The 27,076-nt window shown below is 36.7% G+C and overlaps 1 protein-coding gene and 1 pseudogene across 1 annotated transcript in view; one reads left to right on the top strand and one right to left on the bottom strand.

Annotated features, from left to right (window-relative positions):
- UBE2Q2 (ubiquitin conjugating enzyme E2 Q2) overlaps positions 1-25,204 on the top strand; it is a 69,066-nt gene extending 43,862 nt beyond the window's left edge. Inside the window, exons 9-13 of the mRNA XM_032623403.1 lie at positions 6,758-6,816; positions 16,041-16,089; positions 16,541-16,636; positions 21,935-22,001; positions 23,894-25,204. Of these exons, the coding sequence (XP_032479294.1) occupies positions 6,758-6,816; positions 16,041-16,089; positions 16,541-16,636; positions 21,935-22,001; positions 23,894-23,925 (303 nt within the window). The 3' untranslated portion in view covers positions 23,926-25,204. The remainder of the gene's footprint in view (positions 1-6,757; positions 6,817-16,040; positions 16,090-16,540; positions 16,637-21,934; positions 22,002-23,893) is intronic.
- Positions 6,031-6,535, bottom strand: LOC116749234 (annotated as a pseudogene).
- Positions 25,205-27,076: the final 1,872 nt, after the last annotated feature.

Below are 27,076 nucleotides of genomic sequence, written 5' to 3' on the forward strand. Positions count from 1 at the left end.
TGTTTTATCTTCCATGTCACTTATCCATTTTTCTGTCTTCCTGTGTTTTCCTCTAAGAGGTTTACAGTGTCCGGTCTTACATTTAGGCCTCTAATCCATTCTGAGTTTATTTTTGTATATGATGTTAGGGAATGTTCTAATTTCATTCTTTTACATGTAGCTGTCCAGTTTTCCCAGCACCACGTATTGAAGAGACTGTCTTTTCTCCATTGTGTATCCTTGCCTCCTTTGTCATAGATTAGTTGACCATAGGTGCGTGGGTTTATCTCTGGGCTTTCTATCTTGTTCCATTGATCTGTATTTCTGTTTTTGTGCCAGTACCATATTGTCTTGATTACTGTAGCTTTGTAGTATAGTCTGAAGTCAGGGAGTCTGATTCCTCCAGCTCCATTTTTTTCCTCAAGACTGCACTGGTTATTCAGGGTGTTTTGTGTCTCCATACAAATTTTAAGATTTTTTGTTCTAGTTCTTTAAAAAATGCCATTGGTAATTTGATAGGGATTGCATTGAATCTGTAGATTGCTTTGGGTAGTATAGTCATTTTCACATTATTGTTTCTTCCAATCTAAGAACATGGTATATCTCTCCATCTGTTGGTATCGTCTTTAATTTCTTTCATCAGTGTCTTATAGTTTTCTGCATACAGGTCTTTTGTTTCCCTAGGTAGGTTTATTCCTAGGTATTTTATTCTTTTTATTGCAATGGTAAATGGGAGTGTTTCCTTAATTTCTCTTTCAGATTTTTTCATCATTAGTGTATAGGAATGCAAGAGATTTCTGTGCAATATTTTGTATCCTGCAACTTTACCAAATTCATTGATTAGCTCTAGTAGTTTTCTGGTGGCATCTCTAGGATTCTCTATGTATAGTGTCATGTCATCTGCACACAGTGACAGTTTTACTTCTTCTTATCCAATTTGTATTCCTTTTATTTCTTTTTCTTCTCTGTTTGCTGTGGCTAGGACTGCCAAAACCATGTTGAATAATAGTGGTGAGAGCGGACATGCTTATCTTGTTCCTGATCTTAGAGGAAATCCTTTCAGTTTTCCAGCATTGAGAATGATGTTTGCTGTGGGTTTGTCGTGTATGGCCTTTATTATGTTGAGGTAGGTTCCCTCTATGGCCACTTTCTGGAGAGTTTTTATCAGAAATGGTGTTGAATTTTGTCAAAAGCCTTTTCTGCATCTATTGAGATGATCATATGGTTTTTCTTCTTCAATTTGTTAATATGGTTTATCACATTGATTGATTTGCATATTTTGAAGAATCCTTGCATTCCTGGGATAAATCCCACTTGATCGTGGTATGTGTTCCTTTTAATGTGTTGTTGAATTCTGTTTGCTAGTATTTTGTTGAGGATTTTTGCATCTATATTCATCAGTGATATTGGTCTGTAATTTTCATTTTTTGTAGTATCTTTGTCTGGTTTTGGTGTCAGGGTGACGGTGGCCTCATAGAATGAGTTTGGGAGTATCCCTTCCCCTGCAATATTTCGGAAGAGTTTGAGAGGGATGGGTGTTAGCTCTTCTCTAAATGTTGGATAGACTTCACCTGTGAAGCCATCTGGTCCTGGACTTTTGTTTGTTGGAAGATTTTTAATCACAGTTTCAATTTCAGTGCTTGTGATTGGTCTGTTCATATTTGCTATTTCTTCGTGGTTCAGTCTTGGAAGGTTATACCTTTCTAAGAATTTGTCCATTTCTTCCAGGTTGTCCATTTTATTGGCATAGAGTTCCTTGTAGTAGTCTCTTAGGATGCTTTGTATTTCTGCGATGTCTTTTGTAACTTCTCGTTTTTCATTTCTAAGTTTATTGATTTGAGTCCTCTTCCTCTATTTCTTGAGGTGTCTGCCTAAAAGTTTATTAATTTTGTTTATCTTCTCAGAACACCACCTTTTAGTTTTATTGATCTTTGCTGTTGTTTTCTTTGTTTCTGTTTCATTTATTTCTGCTCTGATCTTTATGATTTCTTCTGCTAACTTTGGATTTTGTTTGTTCTTCTTTAGTTCCTTTAGATGTAAGGTTAGATTGTTTACTTGACATTTTCCTTGTTTCTTGAGGTAGGCTGGTATAGCTATAAACTTCCCTCTTAGAACTGCTTTTGCTGCATCCCATAGGTTTTGGATCGTTGTATTTTCATTGTCATTTGTCTCTAGGTAATTTTTGATTTGTCTGTAGGTAGTTTTGATTTGATTTCGTCTTTGATTTCTTCAGTGATCTCTTAGTTATTTAGTAATGTATTGTGTAGTCTCCATGTGTTTGTGTTTTTTATGTTTTTTCCCTGTAATTGATTTCTAATCTCATAGCATTGTGGTCAGAAAAGATGCTTGATATGATTTCAGTTTTCTTAAATGTACTGAGGCTTGATTTGTGACCCAAAATGTGATCTGTCCTGGAGAATGTTCCGTGCGCACTTGAGAAGAAAGTGTAATCTGCTGTTTTTGGATGGAATGTCCTATAAATATCAATTCTGTCTGGTCTGTTTTGTCATATAAAGCTCGTGTTTCCTTTCTTCTTTTCATTTTGGATGATCTGTCCATCGGTTTAAGTGAGGTGTTAAAGTCCCCCACTAATATTGTATTACTGTTGATTTCCTCTTTTAAAGCTGCTAGTAGTTGCCTTATGTATTGGAGGTGCTCCTATGTTGGGTGCATATATATTTATAATTGTTATATCTTTTTGGATTGATTCCTTGATCATTAGGTAGTGTCCTTCCTTGTCTCTTGTAACGTTCTTTATTTTAAAGCCTATTTTATCTGATATGAGTATTGCTACTCCAGCTTTCTTGTGGTTTCCATTTGCATGGAATATCTTTTTCCATCCCCTCAGTTTCAGTCTGAATGTTTCCCTAGGTCTGAAGTGGGTCTCTTGTAGACAGCATATATGTGGGTCTTGTTTCTGTATTCATTCAGCCAGCCTGTGTCTTTTGGTTGGAGCATTTAATCCATTCACGTTTAAGGTAATTATCGATATGTATGTTCCTATGACCATTTTCTTAATTGTTTTGGGTTTGTTTTTGTAGGTCCTTTTCTTGTCTTGTGTTTCATGTCTAGAGAAGTTCCTTTAGCATTTTCTGTAGAGCTGGTTTGGTGCTGCTGAATTCTCTTAGCTTTTTCTTGTCTCTAAAGGTTTTGATTTCTCCATCAAATCTGAATGAGATCCTTGCCAGGTAGAGTAATCTTGCTTGTAGGTTCTTCCCTTTTATCACTTTAAGTATATCATGCCACTCCCTTCTGGCTTGTAGAGTTTCTGCTGAGAAGTCAGCTGTTTATCTCATGGGAATTCCCTTGTTTGTTATTTTTCCCTTGCTTCTTTCAATAATTTTTCTTTGTATTTAATTTTTGCCAATTTGATTATTTATGTGTCTCGGCCTGTTTTTGCTTGGGTTTATCCTATATCGGACCCTCTGCACTTCCTGGACATGGGTGGCTATTTCCTTTCCCATGTTAGGGAAGTTTTTGACTATAATCTCTTCAGATATTTTCTCGGGTCCTTTCTCTCTCTCTTCTCCTTCTGCAACCCATATAATGCGAATGTTGTTGCGTTTATTGTTGTCTCAGAGGTCTTTTAACCTGTCTTCATTACTTTTCATCCTTTTTTTTTCTTCATTCTGTTGTGCAGCAGTGAATTCCACCATTCTGTCTTCCAGTTCACTTATCCGTTCTTCTGCCTCAGTTATTCTGCCATTGATTCCTTCTAGTGTATTTTTCATTTCACTTATTGTGTTGTTCATCTGTGTTTGTTTGTTCTTTAATTCTTCTAGATGTTTGTTAAACATTTCTCGCATCTTCTCGATATTGGCCTCCATTGTTTTTCCGAGGTCCTGGATCATCTTCACTGTCATTATTCTGAATTCTTTTTCTGGAAGGTTGCCTATCTCCAATTCATTTAGTTGTTTTTCTGGGCTTTTATAGTGTTCCTTCATCTGGTACATAGTCCTGTGCCTTTTCATCTTGTCTGTCTTTCTGTGAATGTGGTTTTTGTTCCACAGGTGTAAGATTGTAGTTCTTCTTGCTTCTGCTGGCTGCCCTCTGGTGGGTGAGGCTATCTCTGTGTGTTTCTTAAGTTTACAATATACTGTCCTATTTGGGCCTGATCTTTTTATTTTATTTTTTTATTTTTTTAACATCTTTATTGGAGTATAATTGCTTTATAATGTTGTGTTAGTTTCTGCTTTATAACAAAGTGAATCAGTAATACATACACATATGTTCCCATCTCTTCCCTCTTGCATCTCCCTCCCTCCCACCCTCCCTATCCCACCCCTGTAGGTGGTTACAGACCACCTAGCTGATCTCCCTGTGCCATGCAGCGGCTTCCCACTAGCTATCCACCCTACATTTGGTAGTGTGTATGTGTCCATGCCACTCTCTCACTTTGTCACAGCTTACCATTCCCCCTCTCCATATCCTCCAGTCCATGCTGTTGTAGGTCTGTGTCTTTATTCCCGTCCTACCCCTAGGCTCTTCATGACATTTTTTTTCCCTTAGAGTCCATATATATGTGTTAGCATACAGTATTTGTTTTTCTCCTTCTGACTTATTTCACTCTGTATGACAGACTGCAGGTCCATCCACCTCACTACAAATAAGTCAATTTCGTTTCTTTTTATGGCTGAGTAATATTCCATTGTATATATGTGCCACATCTTCTTTATCCATTCATCTGATGATGGACACTTAGGTTGCTTCCATGTCCTGGCTATTGTAAATAGAGCTGCAATGAACATTGTGGTACATGACTCTTTTTGAATTACGGTTTTCTCAGGGTATATGCCCAGTAGTGGGATTGCTGGGTTGTATTGTAGTTCTATTTTTAGTTTTTTTTTTTTTGTTTTTTATTTTTTTGCGTTACGTGGGCCTCTCACCATTGTGGCCTCTCTTGTTGCGGAGCACAGGCTCCGGACGCGCAGGCCCAGCGGCCATGGCCCACGGGCCCAGCCGCTCCGCCGCACGTGGGACCCTCCCGTACTGGGGCACGAACCCGTGTCCCCTGCATCGGCAGGCAGACTGTCAGCCACCAGGGAAGCCGTATTTTCAGTTTTTTAAGGAACCTCCATACTGTTCTCCATAGTGGCTGTATCAAATTACATTGCCACCAACAGTGCAAGAGTGTTCCCTTTTCTCCACACCCTCACCAGCATTTATTGTTTCTAGATTTTTTGATGATGGCCATTCTGACCGGTGTGAGATGATATCTCATTGTAGTTTTGATTTGCATTTCTCTAATGATTAATGATGTTGAGCATCCTTTCATGTGTTTGTTGGCAATCTGTATATCTTCTTTGGAGAAATGTCTATTTAGGTCTTCTGCCCATTTTTGGATTAGGTTGTTCGTTTTTTTGTTATTGAGCTGCATGAGCTGCTTGTAAATTTTGGAGATTAATCCTTTGTCAGTTGCTTCATTTGCAAATATTTTCTCCCATTCTGAGGGTTGTCTTTTTGTCTTGTTTATGGTTTCCTTTGCTGTGTGAAAGCTTTTAAGTTTCATTAGGTCCCATTTGTTTATTTTTGTTTTTATTTCCATTTCTCTAGGAGGTGGGTCAAAAAGGATCTTGCTGTGATTTATGTCATAGAGTGTTCTGCCTATGTTTTCCTCTAAGAGTCTGATAGTGTCTGGCCTTACATTTAGGTCTTTAATCCATTTTGAGTTTATTTTTGTGTATAGTGTTAGGGAGTGTTCTGATTTCATACTTTTACATGTACCTGTCCATTTTTCCCAGCACCACTTATTGAAGAGGCTGTCTTTTCTCCATTGTATAATCTTGCCTCCTTTATCAAAGATAAGGTGACCATATGTGTGTGGGTTTATCTCTGTGCTTTCTATCCTGTTCCATATTTTTTCTATATTTCTGTTTTTGTTGGGCCTGATCTTAACTTCATTTATGTTAGCTTTTGTTTTCATTTCATTTCATTTTGGAGGACTATTTTTATGTTTATGACCCTCATTCATCATTAGATAATAAATGTATACATTCTTTATAAACTTTTTTTTTCTTTTTAATGTTTATGTTTTTTTTTGGCTCTTTTTATTTTATTGCCTGAAGGAGTTACTAGTCCAAGTTAAAAGCAGACCCCAAATGGTTACATTATATAAGCTGTGAGGTTTTTAAACTTGTGACAGGGGACAGAAGGAAAATTCTACTCATTGCAAGGAAATCCTCTCTTAAGCTTCAGTGAGCCAGAAGCACTTAAAACCCATGAACCTTGAGCTGATCGTCCTTACCGAGTCTAGTCTCTACGAGGAACTGGCATATATTTTTGATGTTCTTGCCCTGATCACCCTGTAGCTGAATTACTTCTCCATATTCTGAATGCTCAATTACAGTACCATTGCAAGCAAATTTCTTCTTAAACGCCTTCGCTAGTTTCTTTTTATCGTAATCATCAGTGATCCCTTGGACAGTAGTAAGGGTCTTCCTGCTGTTTTCCTGTTGAATTCTTACATGGATATAATCCTCAGTGCCAGCAGGAAGCAGATCATCACCCTTGCATCAGCAAAGGGGTAGATAGTGTGGAGCTTCTGGATAGTGGACATACGATGCAATCCCTTTTCCTCGGTGGAAATGGCCTGTGGAAGGCGGCGGCTGGAGAAGGCGGGTTGTGGGGACAGAGTGTTGGGAAGCGAGGGGGCTCAAGGGGGAGGCTGCTGAGTCCTTGGTGGCGGCTCAGTGACTGGGCTATAGAGTATTTTTAAATCTTCTAAATAATACAGTATTAAGGATATTCTTAAAATTAAACTTGCTTATTTGTTTTTTAGGATAACTTTCCATTTGATCCTCCATTTGTTCGAGTGGTGTTACCTGTTCTCTCAGGAGGGTAAGTTTAAGTGACTGTTTTCTTTGATAGTCTACATCAGAATCATTTGGAGGGGTAGTTAAATGCTAGGATGCCTAGAGTGCTGGGCTTTACCTCAAGGTTTCTGATTCAGTAGGACTGGGGTAGGGCCTAAGAATTCGCATGTGTTAGATGGTCTCAGGTGAAGCTGATGTTCTAGACTGGGAACCATAATTTGAGAATCATTGGCATAAACTATTATGTTTACAGGTAGAGTTTTTAATGACCTCTATTTGTATATACTTCACCTTAAAAAATCGAAAGTTTTTCAAATGTAAGATGTGATTGAGGGTTTAGAGAAAGTTAGGATTAGAGTGATTCCCACATGCCTATGATCCTAGGAATAATCACAGGAAATCTCATGGGCCTATGGAGCTGGTCATTGATCTTCTAAAGGTAGTTGTCTCAGTTTGGTAGGATCAAATGGTAATTGTCATCCATTTTTTAATTGACGCTTATATTGCCTTTTGGTGATTAGAAGTCAGGTGAAGAATGGGGAAAAGATCAGAATTTGTACCTAGGTTAGTTGTGAAATGTTCTGTAGATCCTCAAAGTAAGAGCAGTTAAACTAATTTGAGAATTCTGATATGCTCAGCTAATCAATTCCACTTTGTGAGACATATTATGGTGATTAAAACCTAAAAATATCCAGTCCTCTGATCATCTCTATGGTTGATATAGTAATAGTTTCATTTAGATTAAAGCAATCTGGGTGGCTATAAATGATTGAGGAAAATATTTGGAAACTTTTTGTAAATTCAGGATAAATATATTAAAATATTTTTATCAGATCATTTTCAAATCTCATGTAAACTTGACACAGATTTTTCACATTCTGTTGTGAAAAATCCCAAGAATTTTAAGAATTTATGATCTTAGTAGTTTACCACCTGTAGAGAAAACACATGAAATTATGAATAATGCCATTTTCAGTTTAAAAATCTGTTATATATTGAACAGTTTCTCTTCATTGATTCCTTTTACCAAATGGGGTTATTTTCCCATTATTCAAGTGAATAACTGGAATAATAAGCTGGTGGTTTATCCAGATAAATCTTCTAACTTCTAATAAAGTATTTTTCGTATTATTATACGAAAAGCCAGCAATGTAAAAGATTAAAAGTATTGAGTACTCAACTGATTGTCAAATGTTAAATATGGACTTAAGTTCTCTGAGGTTGAAGGAGAAGGAGATTGCTCCTGGCGATAGTGATCTGGGAAGACTTGGACAAGTAGGTGGGATCTCAGCTAGGCCATGAAGTATTGGGTGGGGTTTGGTCAACTGACGGAGGTTGAAGGAAAATTGTCTGTGTAGGCGAAAAGTAAACACAGTCACTCATTTGGGAAAGAGCATGATGTATTCAAAGTGTACCAGATCAGTTTGAGCTATAACACAAGAGGGGTAGAATTCATAAAGGAGAATTATAAGAAATTGTGTTGACAATATCTTATAATTATATAGGAGCATGGATTGGTGAGCAAACTATTTCCCATGGATATTGAATTTATCTTTCTGTAACTGGTTCAGGAACAGGGAAATAACAGTAAAGAGAATGTTTTAGAAAGATAAATATGGTGACAGTAGAAGAGACTACAGGACAAACTTATATTCACAAAACCTGGAAGAATGCGAGCCTTGTTAACTAGAGCTGAGGCCACTGTCTTAGGATGAAGTGATGAGAACCTAAATCGGTACAGTAGTAATGGGAATGGAAAGATGAATGAAAGGTGAGTGCTGATTTGAGGCAGAATCAAAATGATTTTGAGGCAAAATCAAAATAACAGTCTACTATTAAGTAAAGAGGAAGAATTACTGGCTGACACGGGAAGAACTAAAGAAGAACTAAAAAGTGTGAAGCCTGATAGAACAGAGCTTGCAATCTTAGAATAAGGCTAAAGCTTGAACACTGTGACTCTGGATAGATTATTAAGCAATTTTTGTTCCAGATATTTTATATCCCACATCTCCTAGCTGCTCCCTTATTTGTTTCTTGTCACAGTCAAAAAATTTTTTTAAACATAACAGCTTTACTGTGATACAATTCACATATGGTAAAACTTACCTTTTAAAGTGTATAATTCAGTGGTTTAGTATACTGAGAGTTGTGCAACCTTTACCACTAATTTCCAGCACCTTCGAAAAGAAACTCTGTACCCATTAGCAATCACTTCTCATTCCTCCCTCCTACACCCCACCCACCAGCAGCCACTAATCTCCTTTCTGTCTCTCTGGATTTGCCTGTTCTGGACATTTCATTTAAATGGAACCAAACAAATTACAGCCTTTCGTGACTGGCTTCTTTCACTTAACAAAATTTGTGGGCTTCCCTGGTGGCGCAATGGTTGAGAGTCTGCCTGCCAATGCAGGGGACATGAGTTCAAGCCCTGGTCCAGGAAGATCCCACATGCTGTGGAGCAACTAAGCCCGTCTGCCGTAACTGCTGAACCTGTGTGCCACAACTACTGAAGCCCGTGTGCCTAGAGCCCATGCTCCGCCACAAGAGCAGCCACCGCAGTGAGAAGCCCTGCGCACCACATGAAGCGTAGCCCATGCTCGCTGCAACTAGAGAAAGCCTGTGTGCAGCAACAAAGACCCAACGCAGCCAAAAATAAATAAATAAAATAAATTTATATTAAAAAAAATTTGTCAAGGTCCATCCACGTTGCAGCATGTATCAATACCTCATTCCATTTTATTTATGACCCTCGAGCTATCATGAATAATGCTGTGAATATTCATGTACACGCTTCTGTGTGCACATGTTCATTTCTCTTTCGCATATACCTATGTGAGGAGGCACTAGGTCCTTTGGTAACTAACTTTTTGATGAAGTACCAGACTGCAAAGTGGCTGCACCATTTACATTCCCACAAGCAATGTGTATATAACCACACTCTTCACTTCCTGTTCACTTTTCAGCCCCATGTAGTCTGGCATTGGCTGTTAGTGTTCCTAACAAACTGGTATAGCTGATAGGGACTTTGGTATTAGACAGAAGTCCCTTTTCAGGCTCTGTCATATCTGATTATCAGATTTCTCAGCAACACTGAAACATTTTTCCCTTGGCTTCTGACTGCCTCTTCTCAGTCTCTTTTGCTGGAAACTCCTTGTTCACTTAACTTCTACCTCTTGGAGTTCTTCAGAATTTAGTACTGGGTCCTTTTTTCTTTTCCCTTCATTCCTTTGCCTTTTTTTTTTTTTTTTGCGGTACATGGGCCTCTCACTGTTGTGGCCTCTCCCGTTGTGGAGCACAGGCACTGGACGCGCAGGCTCAGCGGCCATGGCTCACGGGCCCAGCCGCTCCACGGCATGTGGGATCTTCCCGGACCGGGGCACGAACCCGTGTCCCCTGCATCGGCAGGCGGACTCTCAACCACTGCGCCACCAGGGAAGCCCTCCTTTGCCCTTTTTTAAAAATTAAAATTTTAATTGAGTTAATTGTATTTGCACACAGTTGTAAGAAATAATAGAAATACCTTGTACCCTTTGCCTATTTTCCCCAGTGGTAACATTTCTGCAAAGCTGTAGTATAATATTACGAGGAGGCAGTGATACAGTATGAGACAGTGATACAGAGATAGTGGTACGATAAGTAGAGATTAGTCAGATTTTCCTAGTTTTACTTATAACTCGTGTGTGTATGTGTATATTAAGTTCTATATTGAGTAGGTTTATGTATCCACCACCACAGTCAAGGTACCGAACAGTTCCAACACCATGAGGATCCTTCTTGAGGCCCCTTTAAACCATACCCATTTTACTGTAATGCTCCCTCTTCCCTTCATTCCTGGCAACCACTACTAATCTGTCCTGCATTCTTACTATTTTGTCATTTCAAAAACAATTTACATAAATGGAATCATACATTTTTGGATTGCAAACTTTAGGGATTAGCTTTTTTTTTTAACTCATAATTAGAGAGTCATCTAAGCATCTGACTACTTTGTTCCTTTTTATTGCTGAGTAGTATTCCATGGTGCACCATGTACCACAGTCTGGTTAACCAGTAATCTGCTTTAGGACTTCTAGACTGATCTCAGTGTTTGGGTATTACAGGTAAAGCTGCTATGAATACTTGTGTACAGGTGTTTTTTGTGAATGTATTGTCCTTTTTCTGGGATACAAGTCCAGGAATGCAATTGCTGGGTCATATGGTCATTGCATATAGTTTTTAAACTACCAAACTGTTTTCCAGAGTGGCTTTACCATTTTACATTCCTACCAAGAATGTGTGAGTGACACACTTTCTCCACATCCTTGCCAGCATTTGATGATGTCACTTGTTTTTATTATAGGCATTCTGTTAAGTGTGTAGTGATGTCTCATTGTGGTTTTAACTTGCTTTCCCTAATATTCCCCAGTGTTGAATATCTTTCATGTACTTATTTGACAGCTTATACTCTTCCAAGAGATATCTGTTCATGTCTTTTGCCAGTTTTCTAATTGGATTGTATTTCGTTGAATTTTGAAAGTTTTAAAAATATATTCTACATAATAGTCCTTTGCTGGATATGTGTTTTTTTTTTTTTTTTTTTTTTTTGCGGTACACGGGCCTCTCACTGTTGTGGCCTCCCGTTGCACGGAGCAAAGGCTCCGGATGTGCAGGCTCAGCGGCCATGGCTCACGGGCCTAGCTGCTCCGCGGCACGTGGGATCTTCCCGGACCGGGGCACAAACCTGTATCCCTTGCATCGGCAGGTAGACTCTCAACCACTGCGCCACCCGGGAAACCCTGGATGTGTGGTTTTTTAGTTTCTTCTAGTATGTAGCTTCATTTCATCTTCTTAACAGAATCTTTTGTAGAACAAAATATTTTAGTTTTGATGAAGTCAAATTTATAGATGTTTCTCCTTATATAGATATGCTTTTGGTGTCAAAGCTAAAAACTCTTTGCCTAGTCCTAGATCCCAAAGATTTTCTCCTACCTTTTTTTCCTCAAGGTTTTACAGTTTACAGATAAGTCTGTGAATCATTCTGAATTAAATTTTGCATAAGGTATGAGGTGTAGGTCATAGATTTTTGCCTAATGTCCAGTTGCTCTAGCATGATTCGTTGAAAAAACTCCCATGGCTTTTGAAATATTTCTATGTGCCAGTGACTCCCCGGTTCGTATCTCACATCCCTATGTCTTTTCTGCTTCCAATATCCTTCTGCCTTCTTGACACCTCTACTTGAATGTCTCTTATACAGGCACCTCAAACTCATCAGGACAAAAAACAAAAACTTGAACCCATCTTCTTTTCAGTTTCCCTTCCCCAGTCTTGCTTATCTTAATTAATGAACCTAGGAGTCATTCTTTGCATCACCTTTTCCTCATTTTCCTTTGATTCTCCCTTTTAAAGAGTTCTCAGATCCAATTACTTGTCTCCATTTTTGTTGCTACCACCATCAGTTCCCAGTTGGATCACTTCAGAGGATTCCTGATCAGACTCCTGCTTCTATTCCCTCATTCATAAAGCTTCTCTAGAGTGAGCTTTTACAAATTTGTTCTGATTATGTTGCTCCCCTGCTTAAGCTGTTCGCATGTCTTCCCACTGCTCCTACAGGTTGATGTCCTTACCATATTCTGCATGCCCTCTGTGATCTTGCCCTTGCTTTCCTCTTCAGTATCTTGTTACTACACTTTTCCTCTCTGAGCTAATGCCCCACTAGTTGTCTTTCAGCCCGTAGTGCCGAGCAGACTCTTTCCTCATGACTTCCATATACATTTCCTCTGCTTGGAATGTTATTCCCACCCACACTTCAATTCCTGCAGGTCTCAGCCTGTGTGTCACTTTTAGATATGCTGTTCCTGACCAGCAAATTTAAAATAAGCCTCCTGGTTTTTCCTTCTCACAGAACTCTGGGTCTCCATCCCCCACTTTATTTGTTTAACATCTGTTATCTTTACTGGATTGTAAACATAATGAAGGCAGGGTCATGTCAGTTTTCTTCATTGTATGCTCTGTGTCTGGTTCAGTGCTTTAGCATCCATACTATATACGCAGTAGATATTTTTGAATGAATGAACGAGATAGGAAGATATAGTAAATTAGCAAGATGTAGGCAATTGAGGGTAATATACAATTCCCAGTCCACTGGTATTTTTATGAGCTATATTATTGAGCCATCGAAACTTGACCATCTTTCTTGCTTAGTCCAGGGTGTAGTGTAGTGAGAATCAGAAAGATTATTTGATGATAATACAATATATTGTGAGAGAGCTGTTTGTAGGCAACTGAAGATGCTTTATTGGTTGATATAGTAAGAAGTATTCTTTGTGTCCCAGTCATCCACAAAGAAAATACTTCTACTTCTAGATGACCATGAGTTGTTTCTGTCTTTATTGAGAGAACATTATCTTAAGAAGCTGGTTTTAAATGTCAGCATTTTCTTTATCCCTCTCTTAGGGCTCTGTTCTTAGAATCCATTGCCCCTTTCCTTACCTCGAAAGGGGAGGATTATGGTTGTTCTATGTGGGCTGATAAGCCTGTCTTTTTTTTAATGTCATTATCAAGAATTTGACTATAATATAAAAATTTTATTTCTCATCTCTGTTTTTTGGATCATGTTATATGATTTAAGAATCATGTTGTATGATTAATGTTACTTGTCCCCTTAAGTACTGATTAATGGTATCTGTTGTCCCCTCAAAGCAATTAAGTGATCATCATAGACTGTGGGTGGGGAGGTTAGCTGGCAAACATTCTTGCAGGAACCTTCTAGTAAAACAAAAATTCTATAAATTGAATGCCTGAAGAGGCTGAGCTTAGGATACTGTTTGCTATACAACTTTGGCAATTGAAATTTTTTTTAAGTTGAAAATATTACTATGCCCATGTATATGGCATTTTATCTTTAGATGACTCTTAGATTATTATTTTTTTTGTAGTGTTCTTGGATTGTCTCAATATTCAGCAGGAACTCTTCGGAGGCAAAGAGCAATAAGGGCTTGGAATACATATTGATAAAATGATACAGTACAGAAGTAGAGTTGATAAAATGATACAGTACAAAAGTAGAATTGGCTACTTTTTTTAGGTGTAAATGCTGCTGACAGTATATATTAAGGAAAAGTTTAGTAAGTGTATATTAAGGAAAAGTTTAATGCATTAATATATACTTAGCTCACTTTTTGTATAGGTACTAGAACTACTTCTGTCTTGTTAGACATCCAACAAACATTTTTGTAGCTATTATGTGCTTGTAGAAAATGTACTTTCTTTTGATCTACAAGTATGAAAACTTCCCTTCTTCCCTCCTGACAAGACTCTCCACCCCAAAATGAAGAGTGGGGTGCTAAAAGGGAAGGTGGTGGTTAGATAATTCGTGACTCAGTGTCATCTACAAATCTCCTTTTGCTAAAATGTTTCTCTTTAGCATTTCTGAAGTGTAAGGACCAATGAGTGTAATGAGTGTTAACTCATTAACAGATTACTAGACTTTGAGCAGTTTTGGAGGAGCCAAAATCCAAATGAGAACTTGGATCTTGTAATTCTGTTAAATCAGCAAGTGCTTATTTAAAGCTGACTATATACAAGATGCACTTTGAGCCCAGTGGGAGATTCAAAGAATTGGAGACAGATTTCTGAGTTTCAGGAACAGAAGAGAATATACAAAGTTTAAAATCCCATGATTCTCCTCCCTAATTTAATTTTTTGGAGTGTTTTTCTTTCCTTCGTATTAAACTTTTACTTTGAAAGTTCCCAGAAGTTGGGACAAGCAAGTAAGAGAGACAGTTGCCTAAATTCTTCAGGATGGGGGTAGTTACTGACTACTTTATGATAGTGAATAATTTCACTGTAACTGTTTTTACTAATGGTCTACAGTAGAAGTTTTTAGATTGCTTACTTATGTGTAATTTGGTTTAGTCAACACAGGATGCATTTGATTAGCCAGAATGCAAAATTTGCTGGCTAGAATGGTCTTGGAAAGTTTTATGGGGCAGGGGGGAATATGACATTTGGAAGAGTAGGCAGCAGTGGGAATCTCAGGCAAGGAAGGGAAAGGCATGGGCAAAGTCCCAGAGGACAAAAAAAATTTGTGGTAGACTCACTTTTCACCTAGACCTGATCAGTGGTCTTACCTTATGTATTTTCAAGATTACCACAGTTTTTCTTCTGTAATTACCATTCCTTTGATTTTATTTTTAAGCATGATATTTAATGATTTTTTTTAAAGATTCGAGCTCTATTTTTAAAAAATAAATTTAGTTATTTATTTTTATTTATTTATTTTTGGCTGCATCGGGTCTTTGTTGCTGCGTGCGGGCTTTCTCTAGTTGTGGCGAGCGGGGGCTACTCTTTGTTGCGGTGCACAGGCTTCTCATTGCAGTAGCTTCTCTTGTTGCGGAGCATGGGCTTCAGTAGTTGTGGCACATGGGCTCAGTAGTTGTGGCTCGCAGGCTCCAGAGCACAGACTCAATAGTTGTGGCACATGGGCTTAGTTGCTCCGCGGCATGGGGGATCTTCCCAGACCTAGGGCTCGAACCCATGTCCCCTGCGTTAGCAGGCGGATTCTTAACCACTGCACCACCAGGGAAATCCTAATGTGTTTTAAAGTTTAACATTAAAGGAGGAATTACTTTGTTTGAGAAAGTGTTAAAAGGCTGAAGAATCTTGATCTAAATAATGATTTCCTAACAGAGATCTGGGAAATCCCCAGTAATTGTCGTTGGTTCAGAGAACAGTCCTCAGGACTGGGAAGAGAAATAGGGGAGTCCCAGAGAGGGGCTCCATGGTCAGAACCATTTGATCCTCAAAACAGAATGAAAAAAATTTTTAACTATAAATATAAATGCAGATGTTCATTATTATAGATAGGGTAAAGTCACTCCTGTCAGAGGAAAAACTTTTGGCTGTTTAACATGATGGTGGAGAAATCTTTGGTTGAGTAGAACAGTTGAAGGCCATATAAGGAAATTTTTCTCCCCCATTTTCTCCCCCATTCTCTGGAATATTTAGGGCTAAGTTCTTAGTTTCTGATACCTTAAAAGTCTTCTGTTATTAAGAACTATTATTTAAAAAAAAAAAAAACATTTAGATGAAGACATCAGAATTTTAGAATTACCCATAGTCCTGTAACTCTTAACAACTGTTTTCATTTTTGCATGTTATCTTCTAATCTTTACTTGTATGCATACTTTCTTAGTAATGGTACTTTAAAAATTGATGAAGAAGGAATACCAAGATCTAGAGAATTTTGTATGATTCCTTTTTCTTTTTAAGGTATGTGTTGGGTGGTGGAGCATTATGCATGGAACTACTCACAAAACAGGTGACTATTTTCTTATGGTACTCGTGTTTTTCAAACATAGAGTGTTTTAACTATGTAAATTAGATTCTAAGTGGACAAAGCTCTTTGTAATTACCTACTTTAACATAATTTTTGTTTTTTGCTAAAAGCACCTACTTTTAATAATGAAAGCTTTTTAAACCAGTAAAATGACATTGTACTTGCTGCTTAATCTATGCTAGGATGGGCAATAAGAGTGATGTATATTTAAAGTTGTAATTTGCTCATTTTTAGCACTTCGAATGTTGGTTTGCTTTGCTTCGTTTTTTGTGAGATTTTGGAAATGGTCCAACTTTACTTTTACTCCTTGACCACAAACTTCTTAACATTAATTTGCTGTTATTGAGTCATTATATGCCATTTTCTTAAGCTTTCCTAACTGGGAATCAAGAATACCACTGTGTTTTAAAAAAGTGTTTTCTTCTTTCTGTAGGGCTGGAGCAGTGCCTATTCAATAGAATCAGTCATCATGCAAATCAATGCCACCTTAGTCAAAGGCAAAGCCAGAGTGCAGTTTGGTGCAAATAAGGTACTTTTATTAAGAATGTCACATAAACTGTAAGATATATTTCCTGTTATCTTATGAGGAGGCTTCTTTCTGTTCTCTTAGTCTTTGTTATTTCTACTATAGTTAAATATGTCTATAATTTGAAATTTATTCTTGGTTTATATATACTAATAAGTAAAAAAATTATATGTAGTTGTAAGTTTCCAAAAATTGAGATCATGTTGTAATAGTTAATTCCCAGTGAGCATATACGTGCTAGGCTGTAATCTAAACTTTTTATTTGTATTAACTTTCAGTCCTCTTAATAACCTAAAAGTAGGTGCTGTTATTGTCCTCATTTTGTAGATGAGGAAACTGAAGCACACAGAAGTTAGTAACTCATCTAAGGTCACAGGTGGCAGAGTGAGGATTGGAACCAGACTTTCTGGCCGTTAGTCTCTGCTCTTAACCACTGAGTTCTTTTCTTTATTCACTTACTATATCAGAAATATCTTTTCATGTCTAATTGGAGTTATCTATAAACACTTAAGTGGACACTTAAGGATGTACTCTGAAGTTAGTATGTTTTGGAAAAATATGTGATGGAAATCATCCTGACCTGACATTTAAAAAAATCTGGATGTTCCTAAAGTTTCTTGTGAATTTTGTATTAAATGCCTATCCAAATAGTACTAAATCTAAATAGGTATTTATAACTGTAATGCACGTCAAATCGTGAGCCCACTAGAATCTTAACTCACAGGGGAAGCAAAAAATTGAAAAGGCTGTTTTACAGAATTATATACTTGGGATAATATTATCAAATAACTTACTTTTAGCTTTTTAAACAGCTATTTCTTTGCATTAGAACAAAGTACCATTTTGTATAAAATCTAGAAGTTAATTGAAAAGTAGTGAATTGCTTATAACTACATTTAACTAGTGTTTCTTAACAGTGTATGTATTTTAGGTATTTTAAATGCGGCAATAGAATGATGTATTAGAACATCAAAACTTTGTTTTTCTAAATGACAATTTATGCTCACTATACAATACAAATAGAAATAAATACAAACTAAAAAAGTCATCTGTAATTTGAGTGTCTAGAAATACTATTAGCATTTTGGTGTACTTCCAGTCTTTTAAATTTTCTTCCTGGCATTTATTTATATGTAGAACTTGATGTTAAATTTCATCATTTTTTTTAAATTAGCGTGTTTTTCCCATTAAGAGAAAATACAAAAGGCTTAGAACAGTGATTTTTTTTTTTTGAGTAATTGAAAGACCATTTTTACCAATAACTCACACTGTAAACTTACCTCTCTGGGCATCTGTATCTTTACCTGAAATACAATTGATCTGGATATTTTAAGTTTCTTCCAGTTTTAACATTCTGTAATAACAATACGCTATCTTTGTTCAGTGCTGTAATCCCCTTGGAATCAATCAATTTCAATATAATTGCCTTAAACCTTTACATTTTCATAATTGTAGTTTTGTTAGCAAGTAAATATAACCATTTTATATAGAGTGTCAAGGTAGGCAGCTAAATATGTTTGCATATTAGAGTATGTCTTAGAAGGTGAATTTTTTTAATTGTCAAGGTGAAACCTTACCCTTCTATTTTTTTTTCTTATTAAGAAATATTTGTCAGTTAAGAATGTAGAAACTTTGCATGATGTAATATGAGTTTTACCTTCCCTTCTACTCAGCAGGGAATAGTCTGAATGTTAACTTTAAAAATACTACTATCAAAAAAGTAAGATGCTAAATGGTGTTAAAAATACGCTACCATTTGTGTAAGAGGGATAGACAAGGACATATTATAGATGTGCTTTTATAAGCAGAGAATATCTCTGGAAGGATATTCAAGAAAATGCTAATAACGATTATTTCTGACAAGGGAGTGTTGAAATATTGAGGGGGCAGGTTAGAATTGGGAGGGAGACTTTACTGTAAATCATTTGTGCTATTTGAATTTCTTTTTGCCATACAACTATTCAGAAATATTTAAAATATAAAAAAATACTGTCAGCTATTGGTTCAAAATAAATGAGTTTGTACCCTAAAATATCTTATTAAAATGAGATAAATATACGTAAGTACTGAAAAACAGAAAAAGTTGCCCATCCACACACATGAAATTTGGAGATAGGGTCAGATTGATAGAGCTGAGGATCTGCAGCTATGCCTGGGACAGAAGGATCTTGGCAAAGCTGGTTTTCTTATTCAGTTAACATGGAATAGAATATAGACTGTAACATTAACTCTAGGCTATAGTAGTGAGAAAGCCTTCTAAAGTAGAGGTCTGATCATATGACTTTTAGCAGGAATTGGGGGTTTAGATAGGCAAGACAGTGCCTTCTAAGAAGCTTCTGTTCACTGTTTGGAGGGTAATGGTAGTTGAGCTAAATAGTGAAGTCCTAGAGCACACAGCCCTAACTAGCTATTTCTATCATCAGGAAAGGCATCTGTCTTCTCTACAGCCCATAGACCTCCAGTTATTTACCTATAGGATCCCCTAGTCAGTGATCACATTCAGATGGAGAACTGATTTTTTTTTCCCCCCTAGGGGAAGTTGTTACCTATACTAAGCACTCCAGTCTTCTATTATAAATGAGAGAGACTGGGGAGCCGAATCTGGGAACCTTGAATAATCCCGAGATTCTCCAAGGGGACTAAAGTGGTTTCATGTTAGTTGTATCCACAGTTCTCATCAGCAGCAGACACAATCTTTAGAGGAAAGCATTTCTAATTTAAGCCTGTAAGACTCTCAAAGATTAAGATCAAGCAAATACGAATTCAGTGAAAGATGACAAGCACATAAGTAGACAACCTAACATACACGAGAACTGGCAGAAACAATGAATAAGAGATACATATTCCCAAAGACTTGAGGGTTTGGAATTAGCAGATACTAGAATTTTGAGAAAATGAATAATTCTATGTAAAATCTAGTGTAAAGAAAAAAGAATCATAAAATTGAGCAAATGATAAGACCAGGAATGATGAGACAGATCTGAAAAAGAATGAAATAGAATTTATAGAAATGAAAAATGTTGAAATGAGAAACAATAGATTAAACATCAGAAGAGAGAATTAATTGATTAGAAGAAATAACTCAGAATGTTGCACAGAGAGACCTGGGGATAGACAGTACAGCAGAAGTTGTAGAGATCAGAACGAGGTCTAAAACATGTCTTATTCGAATCCCAGTAGGAGATAATAAAATTATATTAAAGAGAGAAATAGAAACCAGAAAGTGAAGTTGTAGAAGCAGGCCCAAATAAATAACTCATAACAAATAAAAATGGACTAAAGTTACCAGTTAGACAGTTCAAATTAAAAAGTGGTCTTGGGCTTCCCTGGTGGTGCAGTGGTTGAGAGTCCACCTGCCGATGCAGGGGACACGGGTTCGTGCCCCTGTCTGGGAAGATCCCACATGCTGCGGAGCGACTAGGCCCGTGAGCCATGGCCGCTGAGCCTGCGCGTCCGGAGCCTGTGCTCCGCAGCGGGAGAGGCCACAACAGTGATAGGCCCGCGTACCGCAAAAAAAGAAAAAAAAAGTGGTCTTTAAGAAGTGTATTTGTTTATTTATTTTTATTAAAAAAATATTTTGAAGTATAGTTGATTTACAATGTTGTGTTAATTTCTTTTGTGTTAATTTTTTCCTGTACAGGAAAGTGACTCATTTATACATATGTAAATATATTTTATATTCTTCTACATTATGGTTTGTCACAAGAAGTATATTTAAAATGTGAGGATACAAAGAGATTGAAAAAAAAATTTTTTTTAAAGAAGAACGATAAAGATAGGCCAGTATAGGCATACCTTGGAGCTGTTATGGGTTCAGTGCCAGACTACTACTTCGATAAAGCCAGTATCACAATAAAGCAAGTCACATGAACTTTTTGGTTTCCAAGTGCATACAAAATGTACACTATACTGCAGTCTATTAAGTGTGCAATAGCCTTATGTCTAAAAAACAATGTACATGCCATAATTAAAAAAAACTTTACTGCTAAAAAATGCTGACATTTACAACATCATCTGAGTCTTCAGTGAGTTGTAGTAGTAACACCAGAGATCACTGATCCCAGATCACTGTAACAGATATAGCAATGAAAAAGTTTGTGTCCCATTTTGGTAATTCAAAATATTTCAGACACACAAAATGAGCCAGTGCTGCTGGGAAAAATGGAGCCTATAGACCTGCTCGACACAGGGTTGCCAGAAACTTCAAATTGTAAAAAAGGCAATATCTGCTAGGTGCAGTAAAGTGAAGTGCAATAAAATGAGGTTTGCCTGTATACACTAACAAAAAGATGATGTAGCTGCAGTATCAAACAATTTGATTTTGGAACAGAAAGCATTGGCAACTACTTAATGATGAAAGTCTCATTTAACCAGGAGGATATAATTTTTTACTTTGTCATGCTACCTATCATTTGTTGAGAGGAAAAAGCAGGGGACAGTGACTGACAACAATAGGCTGTACATTAATTTTCTTGTATAACCTTAAGGTTATACAAGAAAGAAACTAATAACAGTATTTAATTTGGGTAGAAGAAGGAAACTAATAACAGTATTTAATTTGGGTAGAAGAAGGAAGGTGGATAGGGGAGGAACTGGGTGGTTTCAGGACAGGTAAAAAGGAGAGTTGTTACTTAGAATATGTTTATACATTTATTCTTATGCTGTGTGAATTTATTTAAAAATTCTGTGACATAATATAATAGGTGTGTACCACTATGGAGAATGCTTATGATGTATTAACTGGAAGTTAAGATGTAGGCCAGTTGTACTCATGGGGATAAAATTAATGCTAAACTTGGCCCCTTAAAAGAGGTTCTGATCTAGAGGTTAACAAAAGAAGACTCCTTTAGTAATGGCTTGATGCCACTTGGACATTCTTTAGATTTTTAACTCAAAATGTCATTCATATGTGTAGTCCTTAAAGCCTAATGTTTCCTTACCTGAAGGTAATATTTTGTAGTTCTTTTTTTTTTTTTTTGATGGAAGTTATGAGGAAGAGTTTTTCTACTTGCATCCAAATAGCATCCTTTAACTTTATTCATAAAGCCTTGTACTTGTGCAGTGGTGGGAGGACTTATAAAAATGAACTGTGAATTTTGTAGATCTTTCCTAGAGAACAATTAGTTTTGTTGTCCCTCTAAAATGGTAGAGAATAATGAAATTGAGAAATTTATTTTGGAAATGGAAATATAACTTAGTTTCCTGTGTTCTTTTAAGTACAGCAGTGATGCATCCATAAATTATTTGTAATGATTTTCATCTACTTATAGTTTTGATATCAAATGTATAATTCTCTTTCAGAATCAATATAATCTAGCAAGAGCCCAACAATCCTATAATTCCATTGTACAGATACATGAGAAAAATGGTATGTTTAGTTAAATAAGTATTTATTGCCATTTATGAAATTTTACATAATGTACTGTTGATATTTATCATGTTTTATTCTTCTGTTTTTGCTTTAATTTCTTACAAAGTACAGCCACTACAGTGAAAAACTTTAACCTGAGGATACACACACAGTGTTTCATTCAAAATCTTTGTGTCCTAAATACTTGGCCTGCGAACCTCTGAGTCAGAGTCAAGATTTTTGAGTAGATTGAGGAATGGATCACTTTACTCACTTGAAATGTATGGTATTGGGATAGGAATTGAGTTAGAGGCAACTCTAAAGGTGGAGTTCTTGCTGTTAATACTGAGTAAATGCAATCAGGATCATGAACCAGTTTCTGAAACATCTTCAGACTACTTAATGCTTTTTGACAATTGTACACATTTATTTATTCAAGTAAAAAAGTACTGATTTCAGTTTATACTTAAGAATATTTGAGTTGTAAATTTTAAAAAAATATTAAAATATCTTTCAAAACTTTATTGGCCTTTTAAAATTTTGCTTATTTTCACAATGCATGTTTGGAGCTTTTGTCTCTAATGGTGAGGCAATAAACAAGTAGACCTGGAATCAGGCAACCTATTATCAAGTGGCATTTGTGTCACCCATTAGCTAATGGGTAATTAGTCCCATTACCGCTCAGCCTCAGTTTCCTCATCTCTAAAATTGGCATGATGTCTGTCTTGCCGAACGTGAGGAAAAAGCGAGTAGTGTGTACGCACAGCATTTTATAACCAAGCGCTGATATTCGTGGTAGCTGGGGTAGTGAAACTGATGCTTTTTTGTGCAGAGTAAGTAAATTGATAGGAAGTAGTTTTCTTCAAGAGTATTTACAGTAAAGTGTTCTTTACTTTGCTAGAATGTGGTAGTTTGTGACTTAGGATTTGTGTTTTGTCTGTGCTCACTTTTATTTTAATGACAGAGCAAACTTGCCACTTTTGCAGTGACTGCTTACTTCTGAAAGAGTAGCATTCAGAACAATTTTCAAGCTTCTGAAGAGGGAAATGATAAAAAACTTGAGGACAAAACTGGGTTTTCATAATAATAATCTCCAGCACCCTAAATTAACAGACCCAAAGACTCCTGTATGCTACTTCATTAACCACGTGGATGCTTCACAAATCTTGGTATATTCATCCTGTTCCAATGGCAATTTCGTACCAAGCAATACTTAATCTCATTTGCCTTTTTAGAGAGAGCTTATATTTTTGTTGAGCTTAGAAACATATTTTTTTCTTATGTCTTATTTTTTGTTAAATTAGATGTTGTAGTCAGCATTCAAAAATGTTTATGGAAACTGTATTTGAGAAAGTGTGGGTGTGTGTATAATTAGCTATGGTGAACGAGCAATAGATTCAGATTCAGGAGATGGCTTCTGGTATCTTCTGCTAAATCTGATCTTGGGCTTACTTAATCAGTGCACCTGCTGAGATGGCACCCTCACTGGTAAAATGACATCACTGCCTGATGACAGTCCAAGTTCCTCTTATTCTAAAATACCAGGATTTTGTTTGGGGGATTGCTATTTTCAGTGTGGTTTCCTTTCAAATACCGAATTGAAATGAAATATAAAACCTAGCTTGTTACCTAATATTTCCACACTGTTCTCTTTTGGTAGAAATGCCATTAATATAGAGATCTTATATTGAAAACTCAAGTACAGTTTATTCATAGAAAATAACTTTATATTGTGAACATAAATATCAAAATGCTATGTTACCAACCCAAGTGTAAGTTTAATTTTTACAGTAGGTTTACAGAGGAAAATTATGAGTAGAGAAAGTATCTAACCTTGGTAAAATGCCATTGCTCTTAGTTGGTTTAAGAATTAAAGTATTTTAACTGTTTTTTTCCCCATTCTTTTTCAGGCTGGTATACCCCTCCAAAGGAAGATGGCTAAATGTGTTGACTTTTGTATGTTTGGACCAATGTTGCTTTAAAGAAAATCTTTCCAACATGCAGACACAAGCTTTGAGTGCCCCTATAACAGCTGTACCGAAGATGTTAGCTAATAGATATTTTAGTGGATAATCTGTCAACTGATCCAGTATAAGTTACAGCCTTTCCATTTTTCTCATTTTAGGTATCTTGGACTGAGCAGTGGGGCCTTTACTATATTTTTCCTGATAAATACACATACTGGCCACTCCTTATCTCTTTCTTTGAAAGGTGAAATGTGTTAAGCAGACAAGTCAGCATCAGGTTACTGAAGTTGCAACTTGAGGGCAACTTTCCCATTTTGAGCTCATGTGTTATGAGGATTTGCAATATATTGTTCCATTTAAAGCCAATAAAAGTTCAATTGATGTTTAATATTGGTTTAGAAAATTTAAGATGTTCTAAATCACAGTAGCTTTTTCAGGTTAAAACCATTTTATGATATTGCCAAAATAATGACAGGAAACATACTTATTAAACTGTTAAAGTTTTTTTTTTTTTTTTTATGGCTATGAAGATCTGAATTGTTTTTCCAAGATTTGCTGTTTAGTAAGTTGTACTTTTTAGGCAAAGCAAAGCAAGACTGTGCCAATTCAGGCTTGTAAGTAGTCATTTCCACTGGGGCATCAGAGTCTTGCTGGGCTGAATCTGCTTCTTGTTGGTTCAATATTTACTATGAAGAAGAGCTTGAAGTATAGAGCTTGAAGTTATTTTAAATACTAAGTCATTTTACGTTTCCATTTTATTAACGGGATGTTGCAATCAGTTGTAAACTAATAAACTTATAAAGTGATTGGCACAAAGACTCTTTGAACAAAAACTGCACAGTTAAGTACAAAAAGTATCTAATTTGGAGACCTAAAGTTTTTGCTATAGTCATAACAATGGCTTTTACATTGAAAGACTAATAGGAACTCTACATATATTAATTCTTTTATAAAACCTGACTTAAATCAGTGTACTCTCCATTTTATTGCCTTACCAGAATCAGTCCTGTTGGGTTGGTAGTAGATTTTTTTATATACCCAAATTTGATTTAAAAGTAAACTCTAGTTATTAAGCACTTTTAAAAAGAAATCCAGAAGCACATTTTTTCTGCACAAACCAATTACAAAGTTCAAAAGTGTTTCTTATGCTTTGAGACTCAGTTTTTAACTTTGTAAACCACATCTGAGAGACTTGGCACTTCTGCATTATTGTGTTTAATTTCCTTTTTTTTTTTTTTTTTCTATTTTGGTTAAGAAGACAGTAGAAAAAGATTTTCTGGCATTCTTGTTCACTTGGTTACATTTGTATAAAGTTATGATTGCCAGTTGCTCAGATAAGTGACAAGGAAGAATTCTTTAAAGCATTAAAGTTCCTTAAACCTAAGGCTAAATCTTGAATACATTATTGAATTCTTTAATATCCTGATGGCTAGCAGATTGACAGCTGCACATTTGGCATGCTTTGTTTGGTTTTTTTTTTTGGTTTTTGGTTTTTTTGGGACTTTATTTTTCATTGCAGATTTATTTGGCAATGTACAGTAAATTTTGTAAACTTGCATCAAGTTTATGAATAAAGAACCATTTAAAAAATAACTTTGTCACTTTTCCCTCATAAAAGGTAGTCTTTGCTTCAAGTTTCTACAGGCTGTTGGGTTTCTGGAATAGGATTATATATGGTGGGATGGGGTGAGGAGAGGCTTGAGGGGAAGAGAGGCAGATTGATTTCACAAGAGAAAGCTAGAGAATCCAGAATTGGTGTGTATAGACTTGGCATACTCAGGGCTTCCTCAACCTATTCCTTCTCCCACACTCATTTTTTAATATAAATTCAAGTGCTACTGTCTTTATGGCTGTCCTTAGTTCTCCAAGTTACAGTAATCTCCCTCTTTAGTGTACCCATAGCCTCTTACACAATTGTCAGTTTATCTCACATACAAGAAATCCAGAGGTAGGAAAATTCTAGGCATGGTACCTCTGCTGCTTTGAGATTTTTCCATGTTGGTTTCATCTTTGGCTAGACTGTTGTCTTGGACGTGCAGCCACCTTAATCCATCCAGAGGTAGATAATGGTCCTGTTGTCTAGTGTCTCCTTAGGAAGTGAGGAGCTCTTTAGAAGTCCCCCCCCCACCCCCAAAGCATTATTGCCTCTCACTTTTCCTTGGCTAGAACTCGGGCCTGTGTCTACCCCTAAACTAATGGCTGGTGAAAAGAATGAGACCTTCATGATTAATATGGACTAGTGGTTCTCAAGTTATGATTTGGAGAAAGCTGGAGGCTCCTGAGACCCATCTAGGAGGTTTTTAAGATCAAAACAATTCTCTTAACACTAAAGCATTATTTGCTATTTTCACTCTCATTCTCTCACAAGTGTACAGTGGAGTTTTCCAGAGGCTATGTGATGTGATAGATGTGATATTGCAACAGATTGAATTCAGAAGCAGATCAAGCTGTCTTCTATTAAGCCAGAAATTAGAGGTTTGCAAGATGTGAAGATGCTACACTTATTCAATATTGGAGGGGGAGAGTGGTGGAGATTTGGTAAAGTTATTTTTTCATAAGTTATTTTGTTTATGTGTCATGAATTTTAAGTGAATTAATATTACAATGTTTTAATTTAAAAAAAATAAAATTTATTTATTTTTGGCTGCGTTGGGTCCTCGTTGCTGCATGTGGGCTTTCTTTTAGTTGCGGCGAGCGGGGGCTACTCTTCGTTGCGGTCCGCGGACTTCTTGTTGCGGTGGCTTCTCGTTGAGGAGCACCAGCTCTAGAAGCGTGGGCTTCAGTAGTTGTGGCTGGCAGGTTCTAGAGCACAGGCTCAGTAGTTGTGGCACAGGCTTAGTTGCTCCAGGGTGTGTGGGATCTTTCTGGACCAGGGCTCGAACCCGTGTCCCCTGCATTGGCAGGCGGGTTCTTAACCACCGCGCCACCAGGGAAGCCCCCAGTGTTTTAATTTTTAATATGGTAAATATAGTCATAACCCATCTAAAGAAGCTCTTTAGTGTTGCCAATATTTAAGATTGTGAAGCAGTCCTGAGGCCAAAATGTTTGAAACCAGCTTGTTTAGACCAACCAAATTTACCAGTCAAGAGCTGGGCATCAGATCAGGCCCTTGTTAGCCAGGAAGCG

This window comes from Phocoena sinus, chromosome 2 (genome assembly GCF_008692025.1).
Source record: "Phocoena sinus isolate mPhoSin1 chromosome 2, mPhoSin1.pri, whole genome shotgun sequence".
NCBI classification, from domain to species: Eukaryota; Metazoa; Chordata; class Mammalia; order Artiodactyla; family Phocoenidae; genus Phocoena; species Phocoena sinus.